The sequence below is a fragment of the Apus apus genome, chromosome 3 (genome assembly GCF_020740795.1).
Source record: "Apus apus isolate bApuApu2 chromosome 3, bApuApu2.pri.cur, whole genome shotgun sequence".
Lineage (NCBI taxonomy): Eukaryota > Metazoa > Chordata > Aves > Apodiformes > Apodidae > Apus > Apus apus.
The window spans coordinates 83152044-83179764 of NC_067284.1; the positions used below are offsets into that span (position 1 = coordinate 83152044).

General features: G+C 38.4%; 1 protein-coding gene across 7 annotated transcripts in view; it reads left to right on the plus strand.

Moving 5' to 3' along the window:
- The window catches only part of RGS7 (regulator of G protein signaling 7), a 264913-nt gene that overhangs the window by 118432 nt on the left and 118760 nt on the right, over window positions 1-27721 (plus strand). For all 7 annotated transcript variants that reach the window (XM_051615774.1, XM_051615776.1, XM_051615777.1 and 4 more), the window contains one exon: window positions 6331-6427. In XM_051615774.1, coding sequence (XP_051471734.1) covers window positions 6331-6427 — 97 coding nt within the window. The remainder of the gene's footprint in view (window positions 1-6330; window positions 6428-27721) is intronic.

Here is a 27721-nt window from a genome sequence, read left to right on the forward strand (position 1 = left end):
GCTGCTCTTAAGCCATCCCTTCCAGACCCTTCACATCCTCGTGGCTCTCCTTTGGACACTCTCCAATAAATTGATGTCTTTTTTGTATTGTGGTGCCCAAAATTGCACACAGTACTCGAGATTATTCCAGTCTTAATTAGAAATTCACAAATAGATAATTAAAAATGCAGACATAGTGATGACAGATAATGCTTCAACACAGAGTTTTGTGCTACATGTGAAGCCAGAACATCTTTGGCTCTCTACAAGTATTCTGTTGAGGATGGAGTATTTGCTTACACCAGTGACTTCATACTGCAGAAGAAAAGGAACACAAGGCAAACTTGTCAGCATCATAGGTATACATAGTAAATTAGGCTCTTTCAACCATCTCCGTTGTGTCAATTTAATACGATTGGAAACTTTTGTGTTGATTTGTCATTTGATTTTATGTCGTCAAATAATTACTTCAGCAAATGGAGATTCTCAAAAGAATTAGACCGGTCATTATTTTATTATTTTCATTGCATAATTTATTTTCTATTTTAATATTCATTGGAGAGTGCTTAGAGCAGTTCCCTTATTGGTAGACTGGAGAAGCAATATTACTGACTTACAGGAACTCCTGATTGAATGTTTTGAGGGTTTTTTTGTTGTTGTTGTGTTGTTTTTTTTTCAGCAAGCTCAGATAGTTCATGCATGACTGTCATTAACAGTTTGGTTAATCAGAAATTTAAGCCATTTTAGCGTCACAGGGAGACAGACATCTGTGATGGGGCATCTGAGTTGGAAGGAGTGGAACAGGCTGCCCAGGGAAGTGGTGGAGTCACTGTCCCTGGAGGTATTCAAAAGAGGTGTAGATGTGGTGCTTAGGGACATGGTTTAGTGGTGGACTTGGTTGTGCTGGGTTAGCAGTTGAATTTGATGATCATAAAGGTCTTTTCCAACCAAAATGATTCTATGATTTTATTGTAAGCCATCTTTCAGCATTGTACTTTAGTCAAAAACCTAAATGTACTTCTCTGGAATTGTGAATGTTTTAAACTTTGTTGTCATCCCAAATAGGAATTAGGAGTTGAAATAACTCAATGCAGCATTGAATGGAAAATGCTGAAGTCTTTAATACAGAGATGTCAAACCATCTCATTTCCATACACTTGATTTAGAAAAAGAATTGTCAGCACTCCTGACCTGAGATTATTTGCTTTAGTTTGGTGAGCGACACTGAAATATTTTATCTGGCAATCAGTTTGCCTGTACTGGTGCTTGTCAGTGCAGCCTCCCGGGATTTGTAGTTCCTGTATTTTGTGCTGTTTTCTGTGATGCAGCTTGACTAGCTGAACAAAGCCCCTGGTTCACCGAGTTGGGCAGTTCTCAGGTGGCATTGTGATGATTCAATTAAAGGAGGATATTGAAGTGATTGTTGGCATGTGTAGTCCAGACAAAGAGCAGCTCACAGGGGAAGACAGAGATTCTGATGTTCCTGAAGTGTAACTCTAATGGAGTAGTTTAGCCATTCATATAAATGCACAGATTTATTTATTTTTTGCCTCAGTGAACCATAGCAAAATACCTTATTGCAAATTTTCTGCATCCTGCAGCTGCAGGATTTTTAGCTGTTGGAGGTCGCAACAGAAAATTTGTAGTACAATTGTCAGTGTGAGACAGAACAAACAATACAATGGAATTTCAAGAGAGGAGTACTGTTGCAAGCAAAAGCAGTTGCAGGTAATTCACAATCTGTATAATGCTAACAAGATCTATTTTGTGTAGTTAGCATGTATTGCAAAACAGAAAAAAATGGCCATTACCTTGTAAGGAACCTTGCAGCTTTCCCCTGCCTTCTGGTTTTGTTCAGCCCATTGCTCCATCTAGGTCTCTGCCTGGGGCTGGCTAAGGAAAGACTCCTGCAACCTGCTGAAAGCTGCAGTGATGGCCTTGGAGTGTAATGTGTTTAAGTAGGGAGGGGAAAAAAAATTCTAGGGAAACTTGTTACTTAGTGCAAGAAATTATTACATAATTTGTTGTACCTTTTAAGAATTTGAGTGAGGTTTGTAGTTAGTGCCACTGGATTATTCCATCCCTGCATTTGGATAAAATGAAGAAGATTTTAGCAAAATTAACAAAGCTGTAGTATGGGTGGACCCAGGGCGATCAACATAAGAGCAACCTTCCGTTCTGAGGTAAGATAATTGAGTACAAAATTTTGCTATTTCATTCTAGTATTTCTGGGTATACTTTTAATTCCCTGGCACTGATATTTATTTAATAGCAGAAATGGAATTAAGGTATCTGTAAATGTGTAAGTATGTTAAGGCTTCAAACTTTTACACTATATTTCTTGAACTTTAATTAGTTCCAAACTGTCCTGGTTTAAGCCACGACAGAACCAGTTTTTGTAGTAGTTTTACTTCTCAGACAGTTCTCTTCTAAATAACTGCACTTTCTGAAATTAACAGAATATTTTTTGTCAGTGTCTGCTTCTAGGACTGATAATGTTGTGTGTTTATAGTTGTCACTGGAGAATGGTATGCAGAACCAAGGCCACTGCTTGGTTCTTCTAAACTTTTTGTGCGCTGGAAATGGAGGCAAAGGGGTCACACCTGTGATCCTTCTCTCAGGAGGAGGAGGAGAGCAGATAAATGACCCAAAATTGACCAAAGTATTCCATCACATACACATCATATTGTGTATAATGCTGAGGGATCAAAAGGGTCAAGCTCTTTTCATCCATGGCTGGCTTCTTGGGAAGACTCCATCTCTTCTGCCTTTGAACCTGATCTGTGCATTCCCAAATCCACCTCCCGTCTGCCACTGAGTCCAGGAGTTGAGTCCAGGACCTTCCCAGAGCTTGCTCTGAAGCCTCAGTGGTGACCTGAGCATTACTGGGGGGCAGGGAGCATGATAGTGGTATAGTGTATATTTATATAAATCTCACTGGTTTATTTTTAATTGTTATTGTTTTACTGAAGCTGTGTAGTTTAGTTTCCCACCTGTAAGTCTTTGTCCTTTATTCTCTTTCCTTTCCCTTTCTGGGAAGGAAGAGGGGTAAATACAGAGCATCTGTAATTTGTTTAATTGCTGGCCCAACATTAAACCTTGATATAGATCATTGCTTTCTTTCTCTATCTAGTGACTGTCTTTATGGGGAGTGTATTGAGGCTCACTTTTAAGGGAAGAAAAAACGCTTGTCCTACACTGACAAACTTTTTGAGCTTTCAGCTTTTGTCTTTGAATTAATTAAAAAAACCCCTACTTCTTAAAAAGCAGTGATGCTGAATTATGGTGCAAGGGGGCAATTTTTTGCAGGATGTGTGGATAATTAGAAATGGAATTCAAATTTGCCAGGGTTGGAACTGCCTCACTGGTAAAACAAAGGCACAGTTTTTGAAGCATACATTTATTTAGAAATGCTCCTGTAGAATCCTTGATATGTTGTAAACTTCCTTCTAGGTATTCTTTCCCTGTTAATTGTGTATATTGATGACTGAAAAGCTGAAAGACGTGGTTATACAACTTCCTTTTCTCCAGCACATTGACGTTCATTTGCAGAGTGATCAGAAGGTAGTTACTTGTGGATTTCATAGAATCATAGAATGTCTTGGATTGGAAGAGACTTATAAAGGTCATCTAGTCCAACCCCTGCACAATAAGTAGGGACATCTCCAAGTAGACCAGATTGCTCAGAGCTCCCTCAAGCCTGACCTTGAATGTCTCCAGGGATGGGGCCTCCACCACCTCTCTAGGCAATCTGTTCCAGTGATCTACCACCCTCATATTAAGCTTATTAAACTTTTTCCTCGTGTCCAACCTAAATCTACCCTTCTCTGGCTTGAAACCATTACCCCTTGTCCTATCATTATGTGCCTTAGTGAACAGGTCTTCCCCAGCCTTCTTATAGGCCCCTTTCAGGTATTGAAAGGTCGCTATGAGGTCCCCCTGGAGTCTTCTTTAGACTGAACAGTCCCAACTCCTTCAGCCTGTCTTCATATGAGAGGTGCTCCAGCCCTCTGACAATTTTCTTTGAGTTCCTTGAGAAAGTGTAGGACTAAAGAAGATCCTATTGCATGATCTGAGCCAGTCAGCTTTAACCAGGTAAGCACATAAGAAAACTGTAAACCTAATTCTGAGGTGAAGTAAAGGAGCTTATAGTTAATTTTTGAACACTGGGTCAGGTGACTCAGAAGCAAACAATACATCATAAGGAAGATTATTGTATGAGGCAACAGTTTGTGCTTCCTGTAGTAGACTTCTAGAGCAAAACTAGATGAAGTTGTTGTGGTTTTTTTTCCATTCTAATTAAACTATTCTGTCCTTTTCATTGTCTTATGTCATTGTTGATGAATGACATAGAAGTGCCTTGAGTGCTGCTTTCCAAATCTAACTAAGTTAGGAGATATTTTTCAGTAGAAGAGATTATATATTTGCTGAATTTGAAGCAGCTAAAACAGAAATAGAGACTATGTATTTTGAAAGTTAAACTTTGCACCTGCATATGTTGGATGAGATAGCTTTGAATCTTTAAATTAAGCTTTTTCCCCCCTAAATTTGCACTTCATTTTCTTGAGTTCTTTTGTTCAAGATTTAAAACCTCCATAAAATATTGGTGACCTTTTAGATTTCTGCCCAAAAAGAAAAAAGACAAATAAGAATTTCACAGCCTAACAGATAACATACAGAATCTCAGGTCAACTCTAAGTCGTTTGGAATCTGCTGTTGTTTTATATCTTGTTTCAGAACATCCCCACTCATTTAGGCAGTAATCTTTGTACATTGAATTAACCAGTCAGTTCACAATGATGCTATCTGGAGCATGAGCTGCTTTTTGCACAGAGGGTGTTCACTCCTGACACAGACCAATAATCTGAACTAGATGTGCAGGGGAATGTGTAATTTTGCAGTGCGGACATCCTAGAGCTCACTTGGCTAATCAAAACCAAAGAACTCCCCCAGAGCCACAGTCCCTATCTGAGTTAAGTTTTGTACATTTTAGATTAAATCTTGTCCATGAAGCAAATTTAGGAAAGCATAACAATGTAACAGTTTATTCCATATACCATCAAAAGACCTACTCCTGACAGCACTAGGAATGGTGGGCACTGAAAGCAGACTTGTGCACTCCTGAGAAAGAGGTAACTGCATATCACTATCAGTGATGCTACGTTCCAGGATTTTGTCTTGTATTTGTAGTAATCCTTGTTATAACATAAACATGCGTTTATCACATTGCCTTGTATGTGAATTGTCTTAAAAACTTTGTCCCAGTATAACATTCATTGTTATTCCCTCTGAGTTCTGGCAATATTCTCATAAGTTTCCCTTGTGTGAATTTATCATAAAATTGACTTCTGTTTGTTTCCATAGAAGACAATGCAACTATGGTTATAAATTACTTTATTGTTGGAAGAAGAAAAAATAAAAATCACTTGAGTTTGAGAGACTTCTCATTCATTTAAGGGTTCAATAAGACAATTTACAAGTTACAGAACTTAGAAGGGGTTGAAACAAGCCTTCACTATTATATAAATAGTAAATGTATGGACAGATTCCATTTCACAGATAACAGTTTGTCTGCTTGAAAATTCCTTCAGAACACTATTAATAGCCTTTTCTTCTTAAATAATTAAATTCCATGTCAGATGAAAGCCATTACAATGAACATTGATTATTTTCTTGTGTTATATTTGTACATTCCTTAATTGTGAGCAATACACTCCATCTTCCACCTCTTGCTGTGTGCTATACCAACAATATCTACTTATTATATGTACTTTCTTTTATAAAATGTACTGACCGAATTAGCCTAAAAAATTGAGTTGGAAAAAATTAGCCAATGTAAAAATGTAAAAAAATTGCATGATGTTGTGCTTTTTTTCCATTTCTCAAAGGAAAAGAAATTTTTGCTTTGAACTTAAAAGAACTATTTTTGTTCTGAACAGCATTTTTGAGAACTATGTCAGTCCCCCAGAAGGCTGTATGAGTCTATATTTGGCACAATACCAGTAATATAATCAAACATGAAGTTCTGTATTCGGCAATGGTTTTTAACTGCTTCTTTTAGCTACTTTTAGCAACTTTAACTAAGCCTTTTTATTCAGCCTTGCTCTTTCTTTCTCAAGAGACTTGGAGCACATAAATTTTTTTAATTGCTGTCCATGAATAAATTGCTTCCAATTTTTTAGCCCGTTCAATAAAAATGTAAAATATAAATTAGAAGTTGAAAAAAAAAATAGCAAGACTGGACCTGTCATTCTGAGGGATTGACCTGGGGTTTCTCAAATAATTTATTTTTAGGAAATAATTCTGGATTTCTTTATTCTTTCTTTCTTTAATTTTTTTCTCTGTATTCAGATGGAAGATGTCATAGCCCGCATGCAAGATGAGAAAAATGGGATTCCTATTCGTACAGTCAAAAGTTTTCTTTCCAAGATCCCCAGTGTCTTTTCTGGTAAGAGTCAAAGTGAATTTCATACTATTTAAAATTTTGCTCCACCATGCATTTATATGTGGATATGTACCTTTTTGTGCTACCAATGGATATGTAGTTCATCTGAAATACATGCCATTGTGGAACCTACTTTTTCTGTACTCTGGTCAGCTCTGTAAACAATTGCATTTTTTGTAATGGAGATAGTAATACTTACATAGAAAGTATTTACAGAAGTTTGTACTGTCCAGAACAGCAAGAATTCTCTACTTTAATTTTTAACCTTAGTAGTATTTTTGCTAGTGAATAAGTCTGACACAAAGAAGGAAAGAGCCTTAAGAGTGAGCAAAATGCCTTCATTTTAGAAACCACTTGTACAAAAATTAACAGCTGAGGAATGGACCTTTATTTCCCATAAGTTAGTACAGCATGACATTCTATAAAATTATCTGTAGTATTTGTTATTCTTTGCCTCACCTTGTGTGCTATGGTTTTCAAATTAGAGAGACTATGGTTATTTGTATAGCAGGAGATATTATTTACCAAAATGTTGGGGATTTTTTACTGTAATAGACTTCACACTTTAAAAAGTTATGTTAGACTATATATATGGTAGTACACAGCGATCAGTGATACAATGATTTTTGTATGTAACCTGAGGCATTATCAACTGCAAAGGGAAAGAAAAAGCATAGAAGAGTTAATTTTTTTTCGTTTGTAAATTTTCTCCCTCAAATACCAGGACAGTAGTTTTTCTATACATGGCTTAAAAAAACATTGGAACAGCTCAACTGTCATTTTAGTTCAACTAATCTATTTTTCTATCAGCTCTCTATCCTGGACAGAATGAGAACTCTTCAAAGTTTTGTGTTGAGAGTAGCAGGTTTCCTTTAATGTGCTAGGAGTTTTTGTATATGTAGCAAAAAGCCCTCAGCTTAAACTCAAAACTATTGATTGCTAGGAAACACGGGAGTACTGTTGTCTAAGGAGTGTGATGATAATAATGAAAATGTAAGTGCTCAGACTTCCTTTAAAGTATAAAGTGGTTGATAGCTTATTGATACCTGTTATTACCCACAAAAGCATCCATATGAAAATGATCAAATAATGAACAAATGCTCTTCAGTTAAAAAAACCCCAAACAGAACAGTCTATATGCCCATGTGTAAATCTCTGTGTGCTTATGCATGAAGGCATGTGTTATACCCAGCCATCTGTCCATGATTATGTCCCATAATAACTGAAACTTTGCAATTTTTTGTTTGTGAGGAAAAGCAAAACGGGTAGGTCTGCCACAGTTGTCATGCTCTTAGCAGACCTGTAAGAGTCCTTTAAGTAATTTGCAAAAATTAGTGATGTCTTTAAACTGTCTGTAGGAATGGGGTGTTACAGGCTAACATTTTAATTATGTTATAAAAGCAAGAGACCTAATTCTGTTTACTTTTATTTCAAAGTATTGCTTCTATAAACATGAAGTGAAAAACTAGTTGAAAAATTAGTCACTTTGTGATGTAGGCTTACTGACTATATCTAAGGCAAATTCTGTCTGGGGAATGGTATCTGAATTTAACCCTTTAATAGAATGTTGTGCTTATAATAAATAGGATTATGTGATTATATAACCGCATTTATTGTCATTCTTTAAATATTTTCTTAAGTAAAACAGCCACACAGAGAAACATTTCAAATACAGCTAGTTCTCTATAGGCTGTATACATTGCTGTGCTTCAGAAAACCACAAAGAAAAATCATGGTAAATTAGAGTTGTAAGATTTTGAGGAAGGGATTAATTATATTGCTTTATATTTCATATATTCACAGAGAGCAAATATGTTCCTTGGTGTTGATATTTTTACACTTGTTTTTGTAAGCAAGCTGCTTGAATTCAAATCCATCATTTTTGTTAAATTTCTTTCTTGAAATCTAACAAAAGTAAATCACTTTGTTGTTTTTACTGGATCAATGTATGCCTAAAATGAGTTTGCAAGCTATTTGATGAAACAGAATACAAACCTGTAGATGTGTGCTATTTACTATTTGTATTTGTATGAACATTTAAGAGGGTCTCACATTGACTTTATGCACTGAATTTATCTATGGTGTAAATTCACTAGAGCTGGTGAATTGCCGACTGATTTGGATAATGGCATTCCAGTCACCTACGAGCAGGAGATAAAATGGATTGGGAAAAACCCCAACAATCCTAGACTGAGCTATAGTACCTCATACATGCAAAGATAAAATCTCTGAAATCAAGGGGGTAGAACCAAAGCTGTTAGCAGCTATCCTGAATCTATGCCTCATTCCTTGATGCCGAGCTGTTTTTCCTAGCTATTTACTGTTAATGATACTAATTTGAATTATTTTGATAAAGAACTCTACATAAAATTGTATATAGTATTATGCAAATAACTATTAGCAAATACCATAAATAAATAAAAATACATTTATGCAAATAACTATTAGTATATTGCAAAGTCGTAGAATCATAGAATGGTTTGGGTTGGAAGGGACCTTCAAGATCATCTAGTTCCAACCTCCCTGCACGTACAGGGACATGTAACCTAAATCTACCCTCTTCCACCTTAAAGCCATTACCCCTCATCCTCTCACTACTCTTGTAAAAAGTCCCTCCTCAGCTTTCCTGTAGGCCCCTTCAGATGCTGGAAGGTCGCTATGAGGTCTTCCTGGAGCCTTCTCCAGGCTGAACAGCCCCAGGTCTCTCAGCCTGTCTTCATAGGAGAGGTGCTCCAGCCCTCTAATCATTTTCGTGGCCCTTCTCTGGACTCGCTTCAAGAGCTCTATGCCCTTCTTGTGTTGATGGCTCCAGAACTGGACACAGTACTCCAGCTGGGATCTCACAAGTGTGGAGTAAATGGGCAGAATCACCTCCCTCGACCTTCTGGCCATGCTTCTTTTGATGCAGCCCAGGACACGGTTGGCTTTCTGGGCTGCAAGCACACATTGCTGGCCCATGTTGAACTTTTCATCAACCAACAAGCCCAGATCTTTTCTTCTCAAGGCTGTTCTCAATCCATTCTCTGTCCAGCCTGTATTTGTGCTTGGCGTTGCCCCAACCCATGTGGAGGACATTGCACTGAGCCTTGTTGAACTTCATGAGGTTGGCAGGGGCCTCTCAAGACTGTCAAGGTCCCTCTGGATGGCATCTCTTCTCTCCAGTGTGTCAACCACACCACACAGTTTGGTGTCATCAGCAGACTTGCTGAGGTGGCACTCAATTCCACTGTCCATGTTGCTAACAAAGATGTTAAACAGCACCGGTCCCAATACTGACCCCTGAGGAACTCCACTCATTAGTGGTCTCCATCTGAACATCAAACCATTGATCGCTACTCTCTGAGTGTGACTGTCCAGCCAGTTCCTTATCCACTGAGTGGTCCATCTATCAAATCCATATCCTTCCAATTTTGAGACCAGGATGTCATGTGGGACAGTGTTGAACCCTTTTTTCACAAGTCGAGGTAGATGGCATCAGTTGCTCTTCCCTTGTCCACTGACACTGTGATAAAAGGCCACCAAATTTGTCAGGCATATTTTGCCCTTGGTGAAGCCATGCTGGTTACCACCAACCTCCTCCACATTTTCCATCAGCCTTAGCAGAGCCTTCAGGAGGATCTGCTCCATGATCTTCCTTGGCACAGAAGTGAGACTGACTGGCATGTAGTTCCTTGTGTCTTCTTTCCTCCCCTTTTTGAAAATAAGGGTTCCATTTCACCTTTTCCAGTTAGTGGGAGCTTCACCAGACTGCCATGACTTTTTAAATATGATGGAAATAGGTGTTGCAACTTTATCTGCCAGCTCCCTTAGGAGTCGTGGGTGGATTTTGTCAGGCCCCATGGACTGGTGCACTTTCAGGTTCTTTAAATGGTCTTGAACCTGATCTTCTCCCACAGTGGGCAGATCTTCCTTTTCCCAGTCTCTGCCTTTGCATTCTGTTGCTTGGACTGTGTGACCAAAGCCTTTGCCAGTGCAGACTTAGGCAAAAAAGTTCTTCAGTACTTCAGCCTTCTCCATATCCTGCGTGATGAGGTCTCCCGTTTCCTTCTGCAGAGGCTGCTCATATTTTTCCTGTTCTGCCTCTTATCACTGATGTACCTGTAGAAACCCTTCTTATTACCCGTGATGTCCCTGGCCAGTTTTAACTCTATCTGGGCTTTAGCTTTCCTAACCAGATCCCTGGCTTCTTGGAAAACTTGTATTTCTCCCAGACTACCTGTCCCTGCTTTCATCCTCTGAAGACTTTCTGGTTTTGTCTAAGATAATTTCCAGGAGCTCTTTATTCATCCATGCAGGTCTTCTGACATTCTTGCCTGCCTTCCTCTTTCGTGGGGTGCATCGCTCCTGGTCTCAGAGGAGGTAGGAGTCATCCCACCACGTCTCAGTGATGCCAATAACGTCATAGCTCTACAGGCTCGCACATATTTGCAGCTCCTCCTGCTTGTCTCCCATGCTGCGTGCATTTGCATAGAGGCATTTAAGTTGGGCCCTCATTGAAGTTGCCTCATTACTTGGGATTCCATTATCCTTCATTTCAGGTATTCTTCTGCTGGCCTGTGATCCATCTTGAAGCCCAGGGCATCTCTTACCTGTGGTCTAGAAAGCCAAAGCCCTGGCTATGGCACCACTGTCATAACCATTTATTGATTTTCCCAATGCGATTTGCCCTTTCAAGCTCATTCTCCTTGACCAGAAGGATTGATGAAAAGACTATCTGTGCTCCCAAGTCCTTCACTGCTGCTCCCAGGGCTCTGTAATCTTTCTTCATGATCTTCATATTGCTCCTTGCTGTATCACTGGAACCCATGTGAAACAGCAGGAGTGGATAGCAGTCAGTGGAATGTACAAGTTTGGGTAGTCTTTCAGTGATGTCCCTTATGCGAGCCCCTGGCAAGCAACAGACCTCTCTAGAGTGAGGGTCTGGTCAGCAAATGGGTGCCTCTGTATCTCTTAGATGAGAGTCTCCCACCACTATCACTGATCACTTCCCCTTGTTTGCACTTGTCTGCGCTTATACTGTGAGCCAGTCTTTAACAGAAGTGATGGGGCTTATTATACATACAAATAAACAATCTTTGGAGAGAGAAAAATACATCCTTGTCTAATTCTAAATGGGATTCAGCATAAAAGAATCCATGGAAGTACGGCTTTGGGATCTTAATACTCTGAGTTTTCCTTGTGCTGTCTGCAGACATGCAACCTGTTGGGCTTGTTAGTGAACATCTGTGGTGTATTTTAGTATGTCATGACAAGCAAGAATAAATATCAAACAATTCAGAATTATTCTGTACTGTAGCTTGTTGGGTCTGATGAGCAAATAGTTTCATTGCAGTCAAAGCTTATTTTATACCAAGATCTGCATCATTCACTGTTCTGGAACAGATATTTACAGTCTCCATGCCCAGCTATTCATTTTTATTTGAGTCAAATACTACATGTGGCTTTTTCAGCATAATTCCATGCTGACTCATCCTGACACTATCTCCTTGCCTTCTGGGGCAATTGTAGCAGTTTACTGTATGCCTATTAAAATTAAAGCAAAAAATGTTTTTTTAAAAGACCCTAGCCATTAAGAGTCTTGCGGAACTACGTCATCCAGCTAGTGCTTCTAAGGGTAAGCACCATTAGGTCTTTGAACAGAGAGAACATAGAATCATAGAATCATTAAGGTTGGAAGGGACCTCAAAGATCATCAAGTTCTAACCCCCCTGCCATGAGCAGGCAACCCTATCACTTGATCAGGTTGCACAAAACCTCGTCCAACCTGGCTTAAAAACCATCAGGGATGGGGCATCAACAACCTCCCTGGGCAACCCATTCCAGTTCCTCACCACCCTTATAGGGAAGAATTTCTTCCTAGTATCTAACCTAAACTTCCCCTCTCTCAGTTTAAAACCATTACCCCTTGTTCCATCGCTATCTTCTCTGATGAAAAGCCCCTCCCCAGCTTTCCTGTAGGCTCCTTTCAAGTACTGGAAGGCTGCTATAAGGTGTCCCCAGATCCTTCTCTTCTCCAGGCTGAACAGCCCCAACTCCCTTAGCCTGTCTTCATAGAAGAGGTGCTCCAGCTTTCTAATCATCTTTGTGGCCCTTCTCTTGTCCCTCTCCAATAGCTCCATGTCTTTCTTGGGCTGAGGACTCCAGAGCTGTACACAGTACACCAGGTGGGGTCTCACCAGAGCAGAGCAGAGGGGCAGAATCACCTCCCTGGCCCTGCTGGCCACACTTCTTTTGATGCAGCCCAGGATGCAGTTGCTCTCTGGGCTCCAGCACACACTGGCGGCTCATGTTGAGCTTCTCATCCACTACCACCCCCAAGTCCTTCTCCTCAGGACTGCTCTCCAGCCATTCTCCCCCCAGCCTGTATTTGTGCCTGGGGTTGTGTCAACCCAGGTGCAGGACCCTGCACTTCGCTTTGTTGAACTTCATGAGGTTGGCACTGGCCCCACCTCTCCAGCCTGTCAAGGTCCCTCTGGATGGCAGCTCTTCCCTCTGGGGTGTCAACCACACCACACAGCTTGGTATCGTCAGCAAATTTGCTGAGGATACACTCAATCCCACTGTCCATGTCTGCAACAATGATGTTAAACAGCAATACTGACCCCAGAGGGACACTACTCTTCACCTGCCTCCATTTGGACATTGAGCCATTGACCACAACTCTCTGCATGCAGCCATCCCGCCAATCTCTTATCCACTGAGTGGTCCATCTGTCAAATCCATGTCTTGTCAGTTTGGAGACCAGGATGTCATGTGGGACAGTGTCAAACGCCTTGCACAAATCCCGGCAGATGACGTCAGTTTCTCTGCCACAATCCACTGATCTCTGTAGTCTTGTTGCAGAAGGCCACCAGATTGGTCAGGCATGGCTTGCCCTTAGTGAAGCCATGCTGGCTGTCACCAATCACTTCTTTATTTGCCATGTGCCTTAGCAGACTTTCCAGGAGGATCTGCTCCATGACCTTGCCAGGCACAGCGGCGAGACTGACCGGCCTGTAGTTCCCTGGGTTTTTCTTTTTCCCCTTTTTAAAAACAGGGGCTATGTTCCTTTTTTTCCAATCAGCAGGAACCTCACCAGACTGCCATGACCTCTCAAATATGATGGACAGAGGCTTAGCAATTGCATCTGCCAGCTCCCTCAGGACCCATGGGTGAATCCCATCAGGTCCCATAGATTTATACACCTTCAGGTTCTTTAGATTGTCATGAACCTGCTCTACTACGGTGGGGGGTAATTCCTTCTCCCAGTCCTGGCTTTCACCTTCTGTGGCCTTTGTGTTGAGGTTGGAGCACCTGCCAGAGAAGACTGAAGTGAAGAAGTCATTGAGGACCTCAGCCTTCTCAATATCCGGTGTTGCTGCCTCGCTTATTTCCTTCAGCAGAGGGCCTACACTCTCCTTGGATGTCCTTTTCTCCCCAGCATACCTAAAGAAGCTTTTCTTATTGTTCTTAACAACTCTGGCAAGATTTAATTCTAGCAGGGATTTGGCTCTCCTAACCTGATCGCAAGCTGCTCAGACAACCTCTCTGTAATCCTCCCAGGATACCTGCCCTAACTTCCACCCCCTGTATGCTTCCTTCTTAAGTTTCAGCCTTTCTAGGAGCTGCTTACTCATCCATGCCGGCCTCCTGGAGTTTCTACTTGACTTCCTCTTACTTGGGATGCAATGTTCTTGGGCCTGGCGAAGGTGATCCTTAAATATCAGTCAGCTTTCATGGGCCCCTCTACCCTCTAGGATGTTACCCCAAGACACTCTCTTGAGCAGAACCCTGAGGAGGCTGAAATCTGCCTTTCTGAAGTCAAGGGTAGTAAGCTTGCTGTGAGCCCTCCTTGCTGCCCTAAGAACCTTGAACTCCACCACTTCATGGTCACTACAACCTAGGCTGCCCTTGAGCTTAACATCCCTCACCACCCCTTCCTCATTGGTGAGAAGATCCAACATAGCACCTCTCCTTGTTGGTTCCTCAATTCCTTGGAATTCCTTGCACCCTAGGAACCTCCTGGATTGTTTGCGTTTAGCAGAGTTGTTCTTCCAACAGATGTCAGGGTGGTTGAAGTCTCCCATACATACAGTGTGCTGTAGCAGGTGGTCTTTGTATTGATGGTTCACCTCAAGCTGGGTCACCCACAATCTTACTTGCAAGCAGGCTCAGACTGAATACAACAAATAGGTGAATTTGCATGGATATCTTTGCAGAATATAGACTGCTATACTATGTACCCTAGTATGCTAATGGCTGAAACTAGATTTGCTGGATTATATTTTAGTTCCTTCACTGGTCACTGTTAATGGAAATTCTGCTGGAAATTGTAGTATTACTTTAGTCTTGACTGCTTAAGCATATGTGTGAACCATCATTGTTCAAGCAATAGCTTCCTGTCTTTGAGAATGGAACAATCTGTTTTTATTGTGAACAGCGCAGTCTCTTTATGGCCATTCACTTTGTAATCTTGAGTGTGAAAATCACACCGGAGGTCATGCTTTAAAAATTGCATTGTTCTGAAAATGTACCCTCTAGCAGAGCCTGAACTGTCTTTGAACTGAACTGATTATGTGTCAAATGAACTGGAAGTTTCTTGAAAGGAGGGTTGAGTCACTTTTCTCAGTAGCTTTAAGCGTGGCTACGTATCTGGGCTTCTTAAGCTGGTCTAGAAGGTGATGCTGAAGTAGTTTCCTATGTGCTTCTTGAGAAATATGACTGTTTAATGCCAGAATTTCAGTTACTCCCATCTATAGATCTAAGTCACTTTCTGGGATTAATGCTGATGACTGCAGTCGTGGGTACTAAGTTTTCAGAAGGCACATGTTTAAAACAGGGTTTGATGGCTGACTCGACTGCAGTCATGCAGGACCCCTGTAAGCCTAGTCTGTACTCTGAAGATGATGTCATAACAATGTTATTCATCAGATATATATTGTGGTTTTGATTTGAAACTATAATGGCTCCAAGGCAAAAAACAATAGCAGGAGGGTTTGCTCTTTCTATGTGATTATGCATTTTGATGAACAAAATAAGGCCTTGCTTTTGTTGCCTCAATGGTTTTAAAGTGTTTTGGAGGAGTGAAAAAGATAGTTTATATAGACATCTGTCAACAAGACTAATTGCCAGCAGGTTGTTATATGCACTCTTTGCTAACACTGATTAGAGGATTAGGAAGAAAAAAAGCAATTTGCCTGGGACATGGCTCACCATTAGGCCTGGAAATGGATGAAAAAAGCTTGCTTGAAATGATGAATGTAGGGAGTCTGACATATGAATCATAGGGATAAGATGGAACTCTAAAATATCATTTTTATTTTAACTAATGAGAGACAGCAAGTAAATGCCAAAGTTTTGCTGTTTTCATTCAACCAGAAAAAAGTATTCAGAGTTTACAGATAAGACACTGGATTTGTTTTGAGGGTCTGTGTAGAGGATGAGTGGGTTGATTGGTCATTGCTAGTACTGAAAGATTCATAAGCTATTTGTAATGTAGATATTTCATTAAGACAGATGTAGCAGTACAGTGGTGTCTTACAGTCCTTACAGAATATCAGTGTGCTGATTTACAGGACTTAAAAGTTATAGTACTTGGATATGCTGGGTGATAAGTGTGATGGGGAAAAAAATGGAATAAAATCTGTGGAGAATGTGCCAGTTGAGTGGTGTGTAAACAGCAATGAGGGACACTGTTTGCTGTTTTTATTGAAGGAGCAGGGATAGCTATGAGAAAATGTAATTTCAATTAAAGAGTACATGCAGAGACAGAATAAAAAGTATTCAAGGAAAGCATGTTCATACTAGTTGTTCCTGGGTGTTTCTGATGCTGGGCTCAGTAACTTGGAAAGTAGTCACAGCTTGAACCAACAGTAATATAGGAGAAGGAGATCCACAGAAAGGTGTTTTTTAACATCTTAAGAGTTAAAGAGAAATTTCAAAAGATTAATTTAATTTTCCCAGGAAAAGATAATTCATGTGAAGTCTTAACTTTTTTCTCATTCCTACATGTGAATCTGATATTGTGCCTTTTCCATATAGAGATTGCATTTTTACATTTTTTTTTAGAAATTGTATTGCCATTGTATGCCATTTTTATTAATCTTTTTTCCATATCTTAGAAAATGTTTATTTCTCTTCTATCAAGGAAATTGGTAAGATAATTAGATGCTGCACTTTGATTAGTGAATGTGTTCACATAATCATTAATTACCAATCTTTATTCAAGTAGTAGTATGCTTGGTAAAAACAGGGAATTTATGTGTTTAAACATTACAAAATCCTGCTGAAAAGCAGACCAGTAGTCTTGCTAGCCTTGTCAAATGTAGTGAGAGATCCCAGAGGAAAGCAGTGTGATAGTAGCTCATCTCACCCACAAGTGACAGGTGGGTCAGCCCAAGGAATGAGTCACAGGAGCTACCTGCAATGATAGTATTGCTTGTGATATAGAGGCAGGCAACAAAAAGTAAAGAGCGGTACAGTGGGGATGGGATGAATCAGGGGACTAATAACAAGGAAGAGAGTGTTTAATCTGGTATGTTTTGATCTTGCCCAACTGAGTAATGAGTTATTAGCATCTGATGACTGTTCAGTGCTGTATGTGAAATGAGTTGATAGTTTTATCTGGTTTAGTACTGGAGATTACCTACCTGAAATACAATATAAAGAGAGAGCTCAACTGCTTGGATTAGCAGAAGAAAACACACAAGCATAACATTTAAATCATCTGTTACTTTTGAAGCAAAGTAATATTGCATAATAGGTAAACACAGGGATTTTGGAATTTCCATTTTTTTATACCTTTTCTGGAATAAATTAACTAAGTGGAAGACGCTAGGATTCCCGTCCCCCAGATCTCTAATTTTATTGACCTTTTAATTTTTGCAGTTCAGTGTCTCCAGTGCTGGGTTGATGACAGGTTACCTACTTTCTTGTTCTCTCCATTCTTTCATCCCCCTTTTCTTGCATTCTCTTACAGGTGTAATTTAATAGCAGAATCATTGCTGATGTCTTTATGGCAAGTCAGCCTCTTGTGTTTTACAATCAGAGTCTTCAGTGTCAAAACTGCAATCTTGCTGCTTTGATGAGGCTCCAGTTGTAGTCAAATGCTTCGATAGGATCTTTGTCACTTCATGAAGGACAGAAGCTGGCTGATTCCTTCTCCTAATGCAGGTTCAGAAGGGCAAATATGAGCAGGGACTTGCCATCTTTTCAGTTTCACTTTTCAAAGCAGAACTTTTGTGAATAAAAAGGTAATAATCCTGTATCCCCAAAAGAATAGTAGGTTACAAGTTAAATTACCAATTTCTCTTGTATGTCTGTTCCAATCATCACTTTGCCAGAGTCACTGATTTGCGTTCAAATGTTCATGGTCTTTTGGGAGTGGATGTTTTTAAGGAGAAGGCTGGTTCTCTTATTTACTGAGATCATGTTAATGATTTTTGGGGTAAGGAGTAGAAGAGATTGACTAAGTCAGGCCGTAAGATTGGACATACGGTCATTTCAAAGTAGTGAGATAATTAACTGATTAATAACTGGTGCTTTGTTACACTTTACCATTTCAGAAAACCAAAGCAGATATTTGAGTGTTGTCTGCATACCTTCACCTCCTGTTTCTGTTCGTTTGCTTGTCTTGGCCACATCACTGGGTTTGTAACTATGGCCAGAGAAAGGTGTTCTTAAGATGCTTAAAACTTGACAGAACTTCTGTATTTTATGGAAAATCAGCTTAGTGACAGTGTTGCAGTTGTGAAGCTCGGAATGGCCATGTGACAAGCGGTGATGTGCTGGGATCAAGTAAGAGCTGAATGCTCTTAATCACTTGAAATGAAAAATGAATGAAAGAAACAAACTGTTGGTAATAATTTTAATGCTACAAGATGATTATGCTCTCCATTTTCTTTTTAAGACATATGTTAATACCAGACCTTTAATAAGCTACTGTCAGAAAGAAAAGCTTCTCAAAATGTGAAAGTGTTTTCATTGGTTATTTTAAACAGAATAACAAATTCTCATTTAAAAGTTATTGCTTCCTCCTAACCAAACAACAAAAAAATTTGTTCATATGTTTGCCTTTCAATTCAGTGGTATTTGAAATTGGAAGCATTAGTAAAAAGAAGAAAATACAGTGAAGTAAGACGGATGCAATTTTGCAAAATTGTTCTATGAAACTGAAATGTACCGAAACCCATTGAAAAGTCTTTTAAAGTAATCTGTGTGCAAAACAGTCATCATAAATGTCAGTTCCCTTAAAATCAGTAGCTATCAAAAGCTTATTTTCACAAAACAGGTCTAGAAGTCATGCATTGATGTTTTTCATCTTAATAATTATTGTTGTGAGATGGGAGATTGTTGGGAACATTCATCTTGTGTATTGTGTGTCCACATGAAGTGCACAGTTTGAATGAGATGATCTCCTGATTCCCAAATGCTGTGTAAGGCCTTGCAGCTCAGCATGTTTCCAGAGAAATAGCTCTGGGGCTTGTTGATCATAGATACAAATTTGTTCGCAGCTTTTCCCGCTGTGCTGTTTTGTCATGAGAATACATTCCTCCCTTTCCTACTCCGCCTTCTTCCTAGCCTCCTCGCATGTAAGATTTTGCCAGTGTTTTTAATGGAACAGACTTGTACCTTTGAATTGTAAGTACTGTTAAGAGGAGTGTGGGAAAACCTATTGCCTTCACCATGGCCAAAAATTACCTTGTCTGCAAAGTGTGACACCCAGTGTCTGAACACTGGACATGTAGCGTTCATGGAAAATGTGGGGTGAAAAGGGAGTCCTGAATTAGCCTCACATCAACCTGAAATTAGAAGAAATTCAGCAATCTATCATGGCTTCACTTTTAAGATAGTTTGGCATTCTTTCTGGCATAACACCAATTCATTTTTTTTTCTTTTGTTATGCAGTTTTTATACAATTAGTAGTACTTAGAGAAAACAGACAAAATAACCCTCTCCACCACACAGAGGCAAACATACATAGCATGCGTATTATGCCATATATATTTCCCCATGGAGGCAGTGCATAATTTATCTGCTTAAAAAACCCCACAACACTTCTGAACTGATAAAAGCAGCATCTCTAGTAGTTATTTATAACATAAGTTCATTGAAATCTGCTATGTGCGTAATCATAGCCTTGAAAGAAGACAAGACTATAATATGTCTAGCGGAAGAGCAACTGTACAGAAATACATTCAGGGGTTCTGTGAAAATGCTTCTCCTTCTTAGATACCTCTTCAAAATTTCTTAGAAAGAGGTGCTATTGATGTTGCATAGCAATGGTTAGAACTAGTGAAATAAAGATAAGTGAGAATTTTCCAGGCACATGTATTTTATATAATTGGTTTTTTTAGGAAGCAGAGCAAAGTGTACTACTCGACTCCATCAGTATATGAGGTACTTCTATGACAACAAAGCTGCTTGAATCCCATTGGAATTATTTCACAGAGCAATTCAAGGTCTACAGAAGATAAGCGTTTTCTGAGAAGAAAGAGCTGCTTCTGTGTTTGCTGTCACTACTTTCTGAGATAGGAGGGAAATTTGCTGCTCATGTTAAGAACAAGGAGAGGAAGTGTATAGCTGATGACAAGTGAAGTTAAATCCTTGTTGAGTGTTAGTAGTGGTCTTAACACAATATGAAATTTATTTCATTATATGCTTGATAAATAGTTTCTGGAAACTGTTCAAGAAATGAATATCCACTTAAAGACAAAATTAAATGAAACCAAATCTGGTTCCTCCTTTGACTTGAAAAGTATATATTGTCTTGCCAAAAATATAAACTTTGCAATAGCACTTAGGATTTGTAAGTGTGATGCTGTATGAGCATAATATAAAGCTTGAAATACATGTTAGTAGGTTTGGAACTTGAACATGTGGTCAATTAGAATGGAACATGATAGTTACAGAGAATATCTATGTAAAAGGCTGTATTTAGGCAGATACTGTAGTTTCATAAACAGAGACAATTGATGTTAATACAATTACATTGTACTTTATAATTTATGTGGCATTGCACACTACTGTCTGGCAGCATGTTTTTAGTTGACTGGTGATTATTTTTGTATGGGTATTGGAAGCAACCTAATAATGTGTTAAGTATTGCTGGTACAAATAATATAGTATTTAGAGGCATCCTGCTAGTTGTAATACAGTGTAAAAATATAGATTTGCTTTTCTTTTTAAGATGATACAAAAGGATCTGGGACAATAGTCCCCTATTTGTCTTAAATGACATCGAACATTGACTCATTTTGTAACTTTTCAAGCAGTGTAATTTCTTTCTGCTTCAGTTTTACAATTTTAATGCAGGAAATTTTATCTTACTGTTTTTAAAGCTACTGTTTTAAGTTTATTTCAACTATTTAAATGAACTGCATGCAAAGAGAAAGTGGTGCTGTATTTGCAAATTTCAATTTGCCATTTTTGCAGCCAGATAAATATAGTTGGCCAGCAGTTAAAATAATCAAGCTAATTAAAATGATTTCCTGGAGAATATGCCCCTTGGTAAGAAATCATGTTAGCAGGGATTACAAGATGACTTGTGATTTAGTTCTGAATCCTGTTGTTTCCAGCTATGAAGAATAAGACTTTGTCATTGCATATGCGTCAGAAGACTGCAGATTTATTTGTCTTTGCAAAAGAGTTGTATCACTGTTGCTGCTGAAGTTATCTACAGACTAGTTTTGCATGATATTTTATTAAACAGTGTAACGTCACTGTAACATCAGGATTTTCTGTGTTAGTGGATGTGGTTTGATGACCTCCCCACTTCACTGCAAGTTGCACTCAGTCTAACTTTGCTTTACTAGGACCTAGTGTGCATCTGGATTGTCTGGAACTTTTTCCCTGAGCAATTGCCTGGTTTGAGCCTATCTGGTGTCCGTTTCAGCCTGGACATGTTGGTTGAAATGATTGATCATGACACAGACTGAACAGACCATTTTATCTCTATAGTGTATCTCCATGCATGAAATTTCTACTTGTCAAGGATGCTGATTCTTTGTGACAGTAAGAGAGGCAGAATAGCCAGATACGAGTTTTAGTTTCTTGGTTGTTGCTGTATGTTGGGACATAGCTATCTGAAAAACAACAAAAAGGTTATTAAGGATTCTTGCTTTTTCCAGAGCTGGCAAAACATCCTGTGCCACAAGAATTTGAAATACTACAAACATTTCCCTCTTGACTTTGGACAAGAAGCTAAATTCTCAGCTTTCTATGAACCAAAACTACCAAGTTTTAATTAAAAAAAATATATAAATAAAATTCCAGAATAAAAAATGAGAAGTTTCTTGGTGGAAAACATCGAAAATGGAACATTTAAGGTTTTTAAAACATTTTAGCTGCAACAAATAGGTTTTCCAAAAAGCCCACCCCTTTGACACTGAAAAAGTCCTGAAGAAGTTCTAATATTAGCTGTTGCCAGCTGTGTTCCTGACAAAAAGTAAGGTACATTAAATAAGAAAGTCATCCACACAGGAAGTAAAGGTAGTTCCATGCAGCTGTGATTGGCAACCTATCAGTATGCAAATAAATGGACCATAGATCCTAATTCATTTTCAAAAATTATCAAAATAATTTTGAATGGAATAATAGGATCAAGAATATTTTGTTAACAGGAAATGAAAGTGCTCAAATATGTGATGAGTGTTTCTTAACATGGCTGAAAGTATTTGTCAGAGCCTATTATAGGATGCTCCTGAGCTTCACAATAAAGGTCAGAAATTTTATAATTAAAAAATATGTTTTCAGATTTTTTCTGCAACTCCATTGCAGTTGGAGAGTGGGCTTTGATGTTAAAAGAAAACAATGTGTAAACTGGCAGGAGTTACTCTGTTTTCCATAATCCTGGGCTCACAGACTCAGCAGTCCCTGAGGCCAGAGGGTATTGGCAGCTTTGAAAGCACAAAGCCCATTCCTGCCATGCACCATGCCATTTTGCTTCCCACACAGTATCCATCTATTTTTGCCAGAGGGATGGAAGATCTCAGTGGGGATGCTCTTGGTTTACTTGTTTCCCCTTTTATGGAAGATCACTGGAGTATGTGCTGCTTCCGTGTGCTCCGTGGAGCAAGGGTACAGACCATAGTAGGAAATGGCCAGAGCTGTTGCAGTGGGTGCCAAGAATTCAGGGAGTTTGGTGTCGGAAGACTCTTCAGAAGTCCAGGCAGATGGCACAAAGAAATTACTTGCAAGTAATTTTGGCAAGAAAGAGGACATAGACATTGCCAAGATTTGGTCAGTGGAGTCAAACTAATTGGAAAGCATGGAGAATGTGTATATATATATATATAAAGACAATTAATATGTGCATGTGGGATTTGCATGGATATCAGCACCTTGTATTCTTGTCTGATGCCAGAATTTTTGACCTTTAAGCTTTTGCAATCAGCTGTGAGATAGCTACAATGTGAAAATATTTTATAGACCTGTAGACCTCTATAGAATGTTTACCTTTTTGTCAAGACTATCTCCTTGTAAATGTAGGAATTATTTATTATGGAAAGAAAGGCTTGCAAATCTTAAACACAATAAGTATAAAGTAAAATGCCCCGTTGTTGCCTAAACTATTTGTAGAACAGGGAATATTTTATGACTAGAGAAAAGGCACTGGGCCAAACCTGCCAGTTAATAGTTTGTGTATATAAATTACACCTTCTTATTTTCTTCCCACCCTTCTCCTTTCCTCTCCTGATTTTTCTAATTGTTTTCATCAGTAATCATTTCAAGTGTTCTCTTTGCTTCTATACTCTTTAGAGAAAAAAAAAATAATCTTTTTTGTCTATAAACTTGTTCTCTAAGTATTAGTATTTTTGTGTTCTTACTATCTGAACTGTAGAAGTGGGTGTTTTGAAATGATTTTATCAGGTCCTTTCAAGCTTATAAAGGCATTTCTTCAATAGAAAATTCAGAATTCTGTCTTAATGAAAGGTGGAGGTGGCATGACTCATTTTTGGTTTTGTGCCTGGGGTCAAATAGTTTTACAGAAATACTTAGACCTGGCATGTAACCTACATCTTTTCAGAGTGTTGATATATCATAAAATAATTTATCATGAGTTCTAAAATGACAAGCCACAACAGCATAGATACAGTGGTTAGCATTTGCAGATGGACCACAGCTGCTCTGCACTTGCTATGGGTTGGTTGCTCTGAAATGGAAGTATATAGAAAATATTTTTGTGTTACAAAGAATATCATATTATTCAAGCAGGGCTTAGGAGCTAATCTTGATTTTGTGTCATGCTTACATGGTAGGTTCTGGCATGCATGATAGCCCAAACTCTGGACCATTTGGAGGCCAGTAATTTAGTCTATTGTTCAGAAAATGCATGGGAAATTGATCATAGTAGCAATCCACTCTTCTAGGACAGTTGCTGAAAGCAAGCAGAAGAAGACAGCTTGTCTTTTTTTCTCTAGGTCTTAAAAATACATATCTTCATGTTAAAAAAGAAAAAAAACAACACCTACAAAACAAAGTGTGTTTTGGTCATAGCCCTTTTCTCCTTTGGGCAGCCATACAAAACCCAGGCAGCACAGCTTCATCAAGCAGTGGGATGCTGATGAGTTACTGAGCAGGTACCATTCAGCACTAGTTGTCCTGAGCTTTGTCAGACCAGCAAGAAAATAATGTATGCATGAGTGAAATGGTCTGGTAGATTGTTTAATATGTGACATAGCTGAGATTTTGGACACTTGTTATAAATTACTTCTGCAATGGGTTAAACGAGTTCTGTAAATTAGCCTCAATTAGTAAAACTCTCCTCCTTTTATTCTGAGAGATGATGTGTCATGTTTAATCCAACCAGTCACCTAATTTGTTTTGGAATCAGTCTGATGTAACAACACATTTTTGTTGGTACTTAAGCCTATTATTTCTAATCATTAGTGATTGCTTGTAAAATAGAACTGGAGAACTTTATACAGAGACAGCTATATTAAAATTGAATTGTATATTAGGCAGAAGAGAATCTTTTAAAGCAGTTGATGAGCTATGAGACACAGGCTGTTGTAGCAGGCTAGATATATAATATTTTTAGAGAAATAATAAAAAAGGGAATAAAATAAACATAAAAAAACTTTTGAAAATGTATTTTAGTAGAATGAAGATAAATTGATAGAGTAATAAATTCAAGCTAGCATGATAATTGGAAAGTCCCAACTGAGAAACAGAGAACCACCAGCATTTTTGGAAAGGGAAGGGAATTTGTGAGTTCTCAGTTACAGGGAAGAATTGCAACAGGCTCCTGAACAGGAAGTGAATTGGGAAGATGGAAGGCAGAATGAAAGCTTTTTAATTAAAATCATTACCAGGCACTACTAGTTCAAAGGCTCCAAACTGCTAGAAGATATTAGCTTTTTTATCAAAGGTGTTACATTGTTCTGGAAACTGTATCTGTTAGGATACAGGAGGTAATCTTAACTAGGTTGTAAGACTGAGCTATCTCCTTAAATTACTTTGGAAAACAATCCAACACATGCATCCTGTTGCCCATTTACACACGTGCTTGTGTTTTAAAGTTTAATATTTTAATTTCAACTGGAAAAAAAAGTCGCTGCTTGATAGCTGAAAAGTTTGAAAATGGAAATGTCCTTCAATTTATTTTTTTTTAAAGCAGAACAGAAAGCAAAATGAAGATTCAAGTGAGAGTGAAGCAGCAATTTAGTCCTGTATATATTACATCTTTTTAAAATCAAATAATAATTATTCTTCTGAGAGTGGGACCCCAATTTAAGGGTCTTGTGTGAATTATTCTTGGATCCCTTGTTATAAAAGGTGAGATAAAATCTATAACTCAGTGTTTGTGGAATGTTCTTCTGCACACCTCTAGATTCTGGCTATTCAGTCCACACTGTCAGACAACTTAGTATTTGCTGAGTCTATATGCTCAGTTTATTACTAGGCAAACTGAGATAGAGACTGTCTGTACTGTCTGTACTCATAAATGGACTCCTGATGTGCAGATAGATGTAGTGAGCAGTGTAGAAGACTGGGAATAAGAGGAGTAAATAGAACATAATTTCTTGAATGATAATTTACAACCTTCTGTACAAGACAGCAGGTACAGATACAGGCAATTATTTGTTTCAAAATGTCATTTGTGGTTTAGCAAATTTTAAATGCTGTTTTTTATAATGAGCTATCCAAAGAGTACATTTAACTTAGAAAAAAAATACAGGGAGACTGTACAGATCACAAGAAAGAGTTCTTAAGACAGAATATGTAGCAATAAGAAAAATGTAATATATTAGTTATAATATTTGCAGGTGTCCTGTCAGCTGAAACTGCTCAAATCAGCATATCTGTCAAATAAAAAGGAGATTATAGCTCTGTATCTCATGTCTCATAAAGATTTGAATCAGTATTGGAAACTGTGTTAGAACTATCTTTTCTATTATTTTGGGAAGGAAAATGTTCTTTCTGAAGTAATTTTAAAAAATAAAAGATACTTTTAATCTGTGATAAGTATTGACTTGGCAAGAAAGAAGCAGAAACAGAGAAATCCTAGATAACAAATTCTGCCATAAATAAGAAGTGCGCTTTTTTTTTTTTTTTTTTCACATGGCATTACTGTTTGCAGTATTTTTTTAATAATTTTTCTTCTGTGAAAGAAGCACTTCAATAATTGTACTAACAGAAGGGACAGATTCATTTGAAAGATTTGTATACATGAAAAATCACCTAGATGCCTTTTTCAAGAAGATTATTTTAGTAAAGTCCATGCAGATTTAGCTAGATCTTTCTTGATTCAGAATCTAACTAAATAACTGCACTTAAATACGTACCTCATTAGTTATTAAACACAAGTCTAGTTTTTATAATTATGGGTAAACAGTCTGAAACTATGAATTCACTACAAATGAAACAGCACCCAGCAAGGTCAGAGAAAGCCAAGTAAAAAGCCCCGCCACCCCATCATTGGGTCAGGCCCCGTGCTGCTGTTGTGCTCAAGGAGATGGGAGTCCTGCACCTTCTCTGGCTCCTGCCAGGAGCTGGGGGCCAGAAAGCAGGTACTGGGTGGAGCTACCACCTACTGAAGTGCAGAGCTTGGGATCCCCAAACTACTCTCATCCAGTGTTACACTGCATGCTCTTGTATGAGACAAGACAGACTCCCTGTTTTGACTGTTAGAGGCTTTGTTACTTGGGTCTGGAATCTAACAAAATGTGGGTGCTCCCACCAGGACCTGGGGTTTTGCTCTGGGTTTCCAAAGGTGTTTTCTCTTTATCTGCAAGGTTCTTCCCTACAGTTTCCAGTTGAGGGTGCTTAATAACAGTGTCAAGCCTAGCACTGAAGGGCATGAATTTTCCTTTAATGACCACATGTAACTGCAAAATAACCTTTTTCCAAACCAGTTTCTATATAATACAACAGGCTGAGTATATTTAGCACTTTGAAAAATGTAAAGAGTGTGGTAGGAATTAAAGTAGTAGAACAACTGATCAGTATTATATACATACTGTATTTTTCTCATGATATTTCTATCTGGCAGACACTTGGGCTAATAGATGTTTATAGCACAACAAAAAGGAGCCTGAAGTTAAGCTCTTTTCATTGCTCAAGTGTTCATGTTTTTATGTTTCACCTCATCTGCTTAAGGAACGCTGCAAAAAGAAAAACTCAGCAAAATAATGCAACAGTAATTTTGCACAAAGTAGAACCAAAATTTTATGGATTAGCACAGTATTTACAACAGTATATTTAAAATTTAGTATAGAAAATGAGAATTAGTGTGTGCAAACTAGTCAGTTCTACTTCATCAACACAGGCTCTGATTTGAATTAAAAGAAGTCAAACATTACTACTCAAATGCTACCGTAGGAAAACAAACCCAGAAATGTTCATTTAAAAAAGAGTGATACAATTAAGTAGTAAGACACGAGGACACATGTTAATGTGAGATAATATATAGCTCAAAGGTATTGTTGCCTTGGAAGCGTGCTATCTTGTAATACCAAAACCTTTAGAGAGTCTTATGATGGTTAATAAAATTACAACCTGCATAGAGAATAGACAAAAGAATTAGCTACAGGAGGCAGCTACCAGCAGTCCTTAGCTGAATTATTTAAGACAGTACCTGTTAACAACAAAGGACTAAATTTCTAAGAAGAAAATGAGTTATGGGAGAGCAGAACTGTAAATGAGTGCTGTGTAATATTAATATATATTCCCTTGCAACACATGTTAATTCTAGAAGGGTATGTAGACAATATTTAAGAAAAAGTATCATTTAAGTTACCCTAGTAGATAATGGCAGTTGGCAAAACAAGATATCATTTATATATAGGCTGTAATAAAGTGCAAATGGGCAAATTT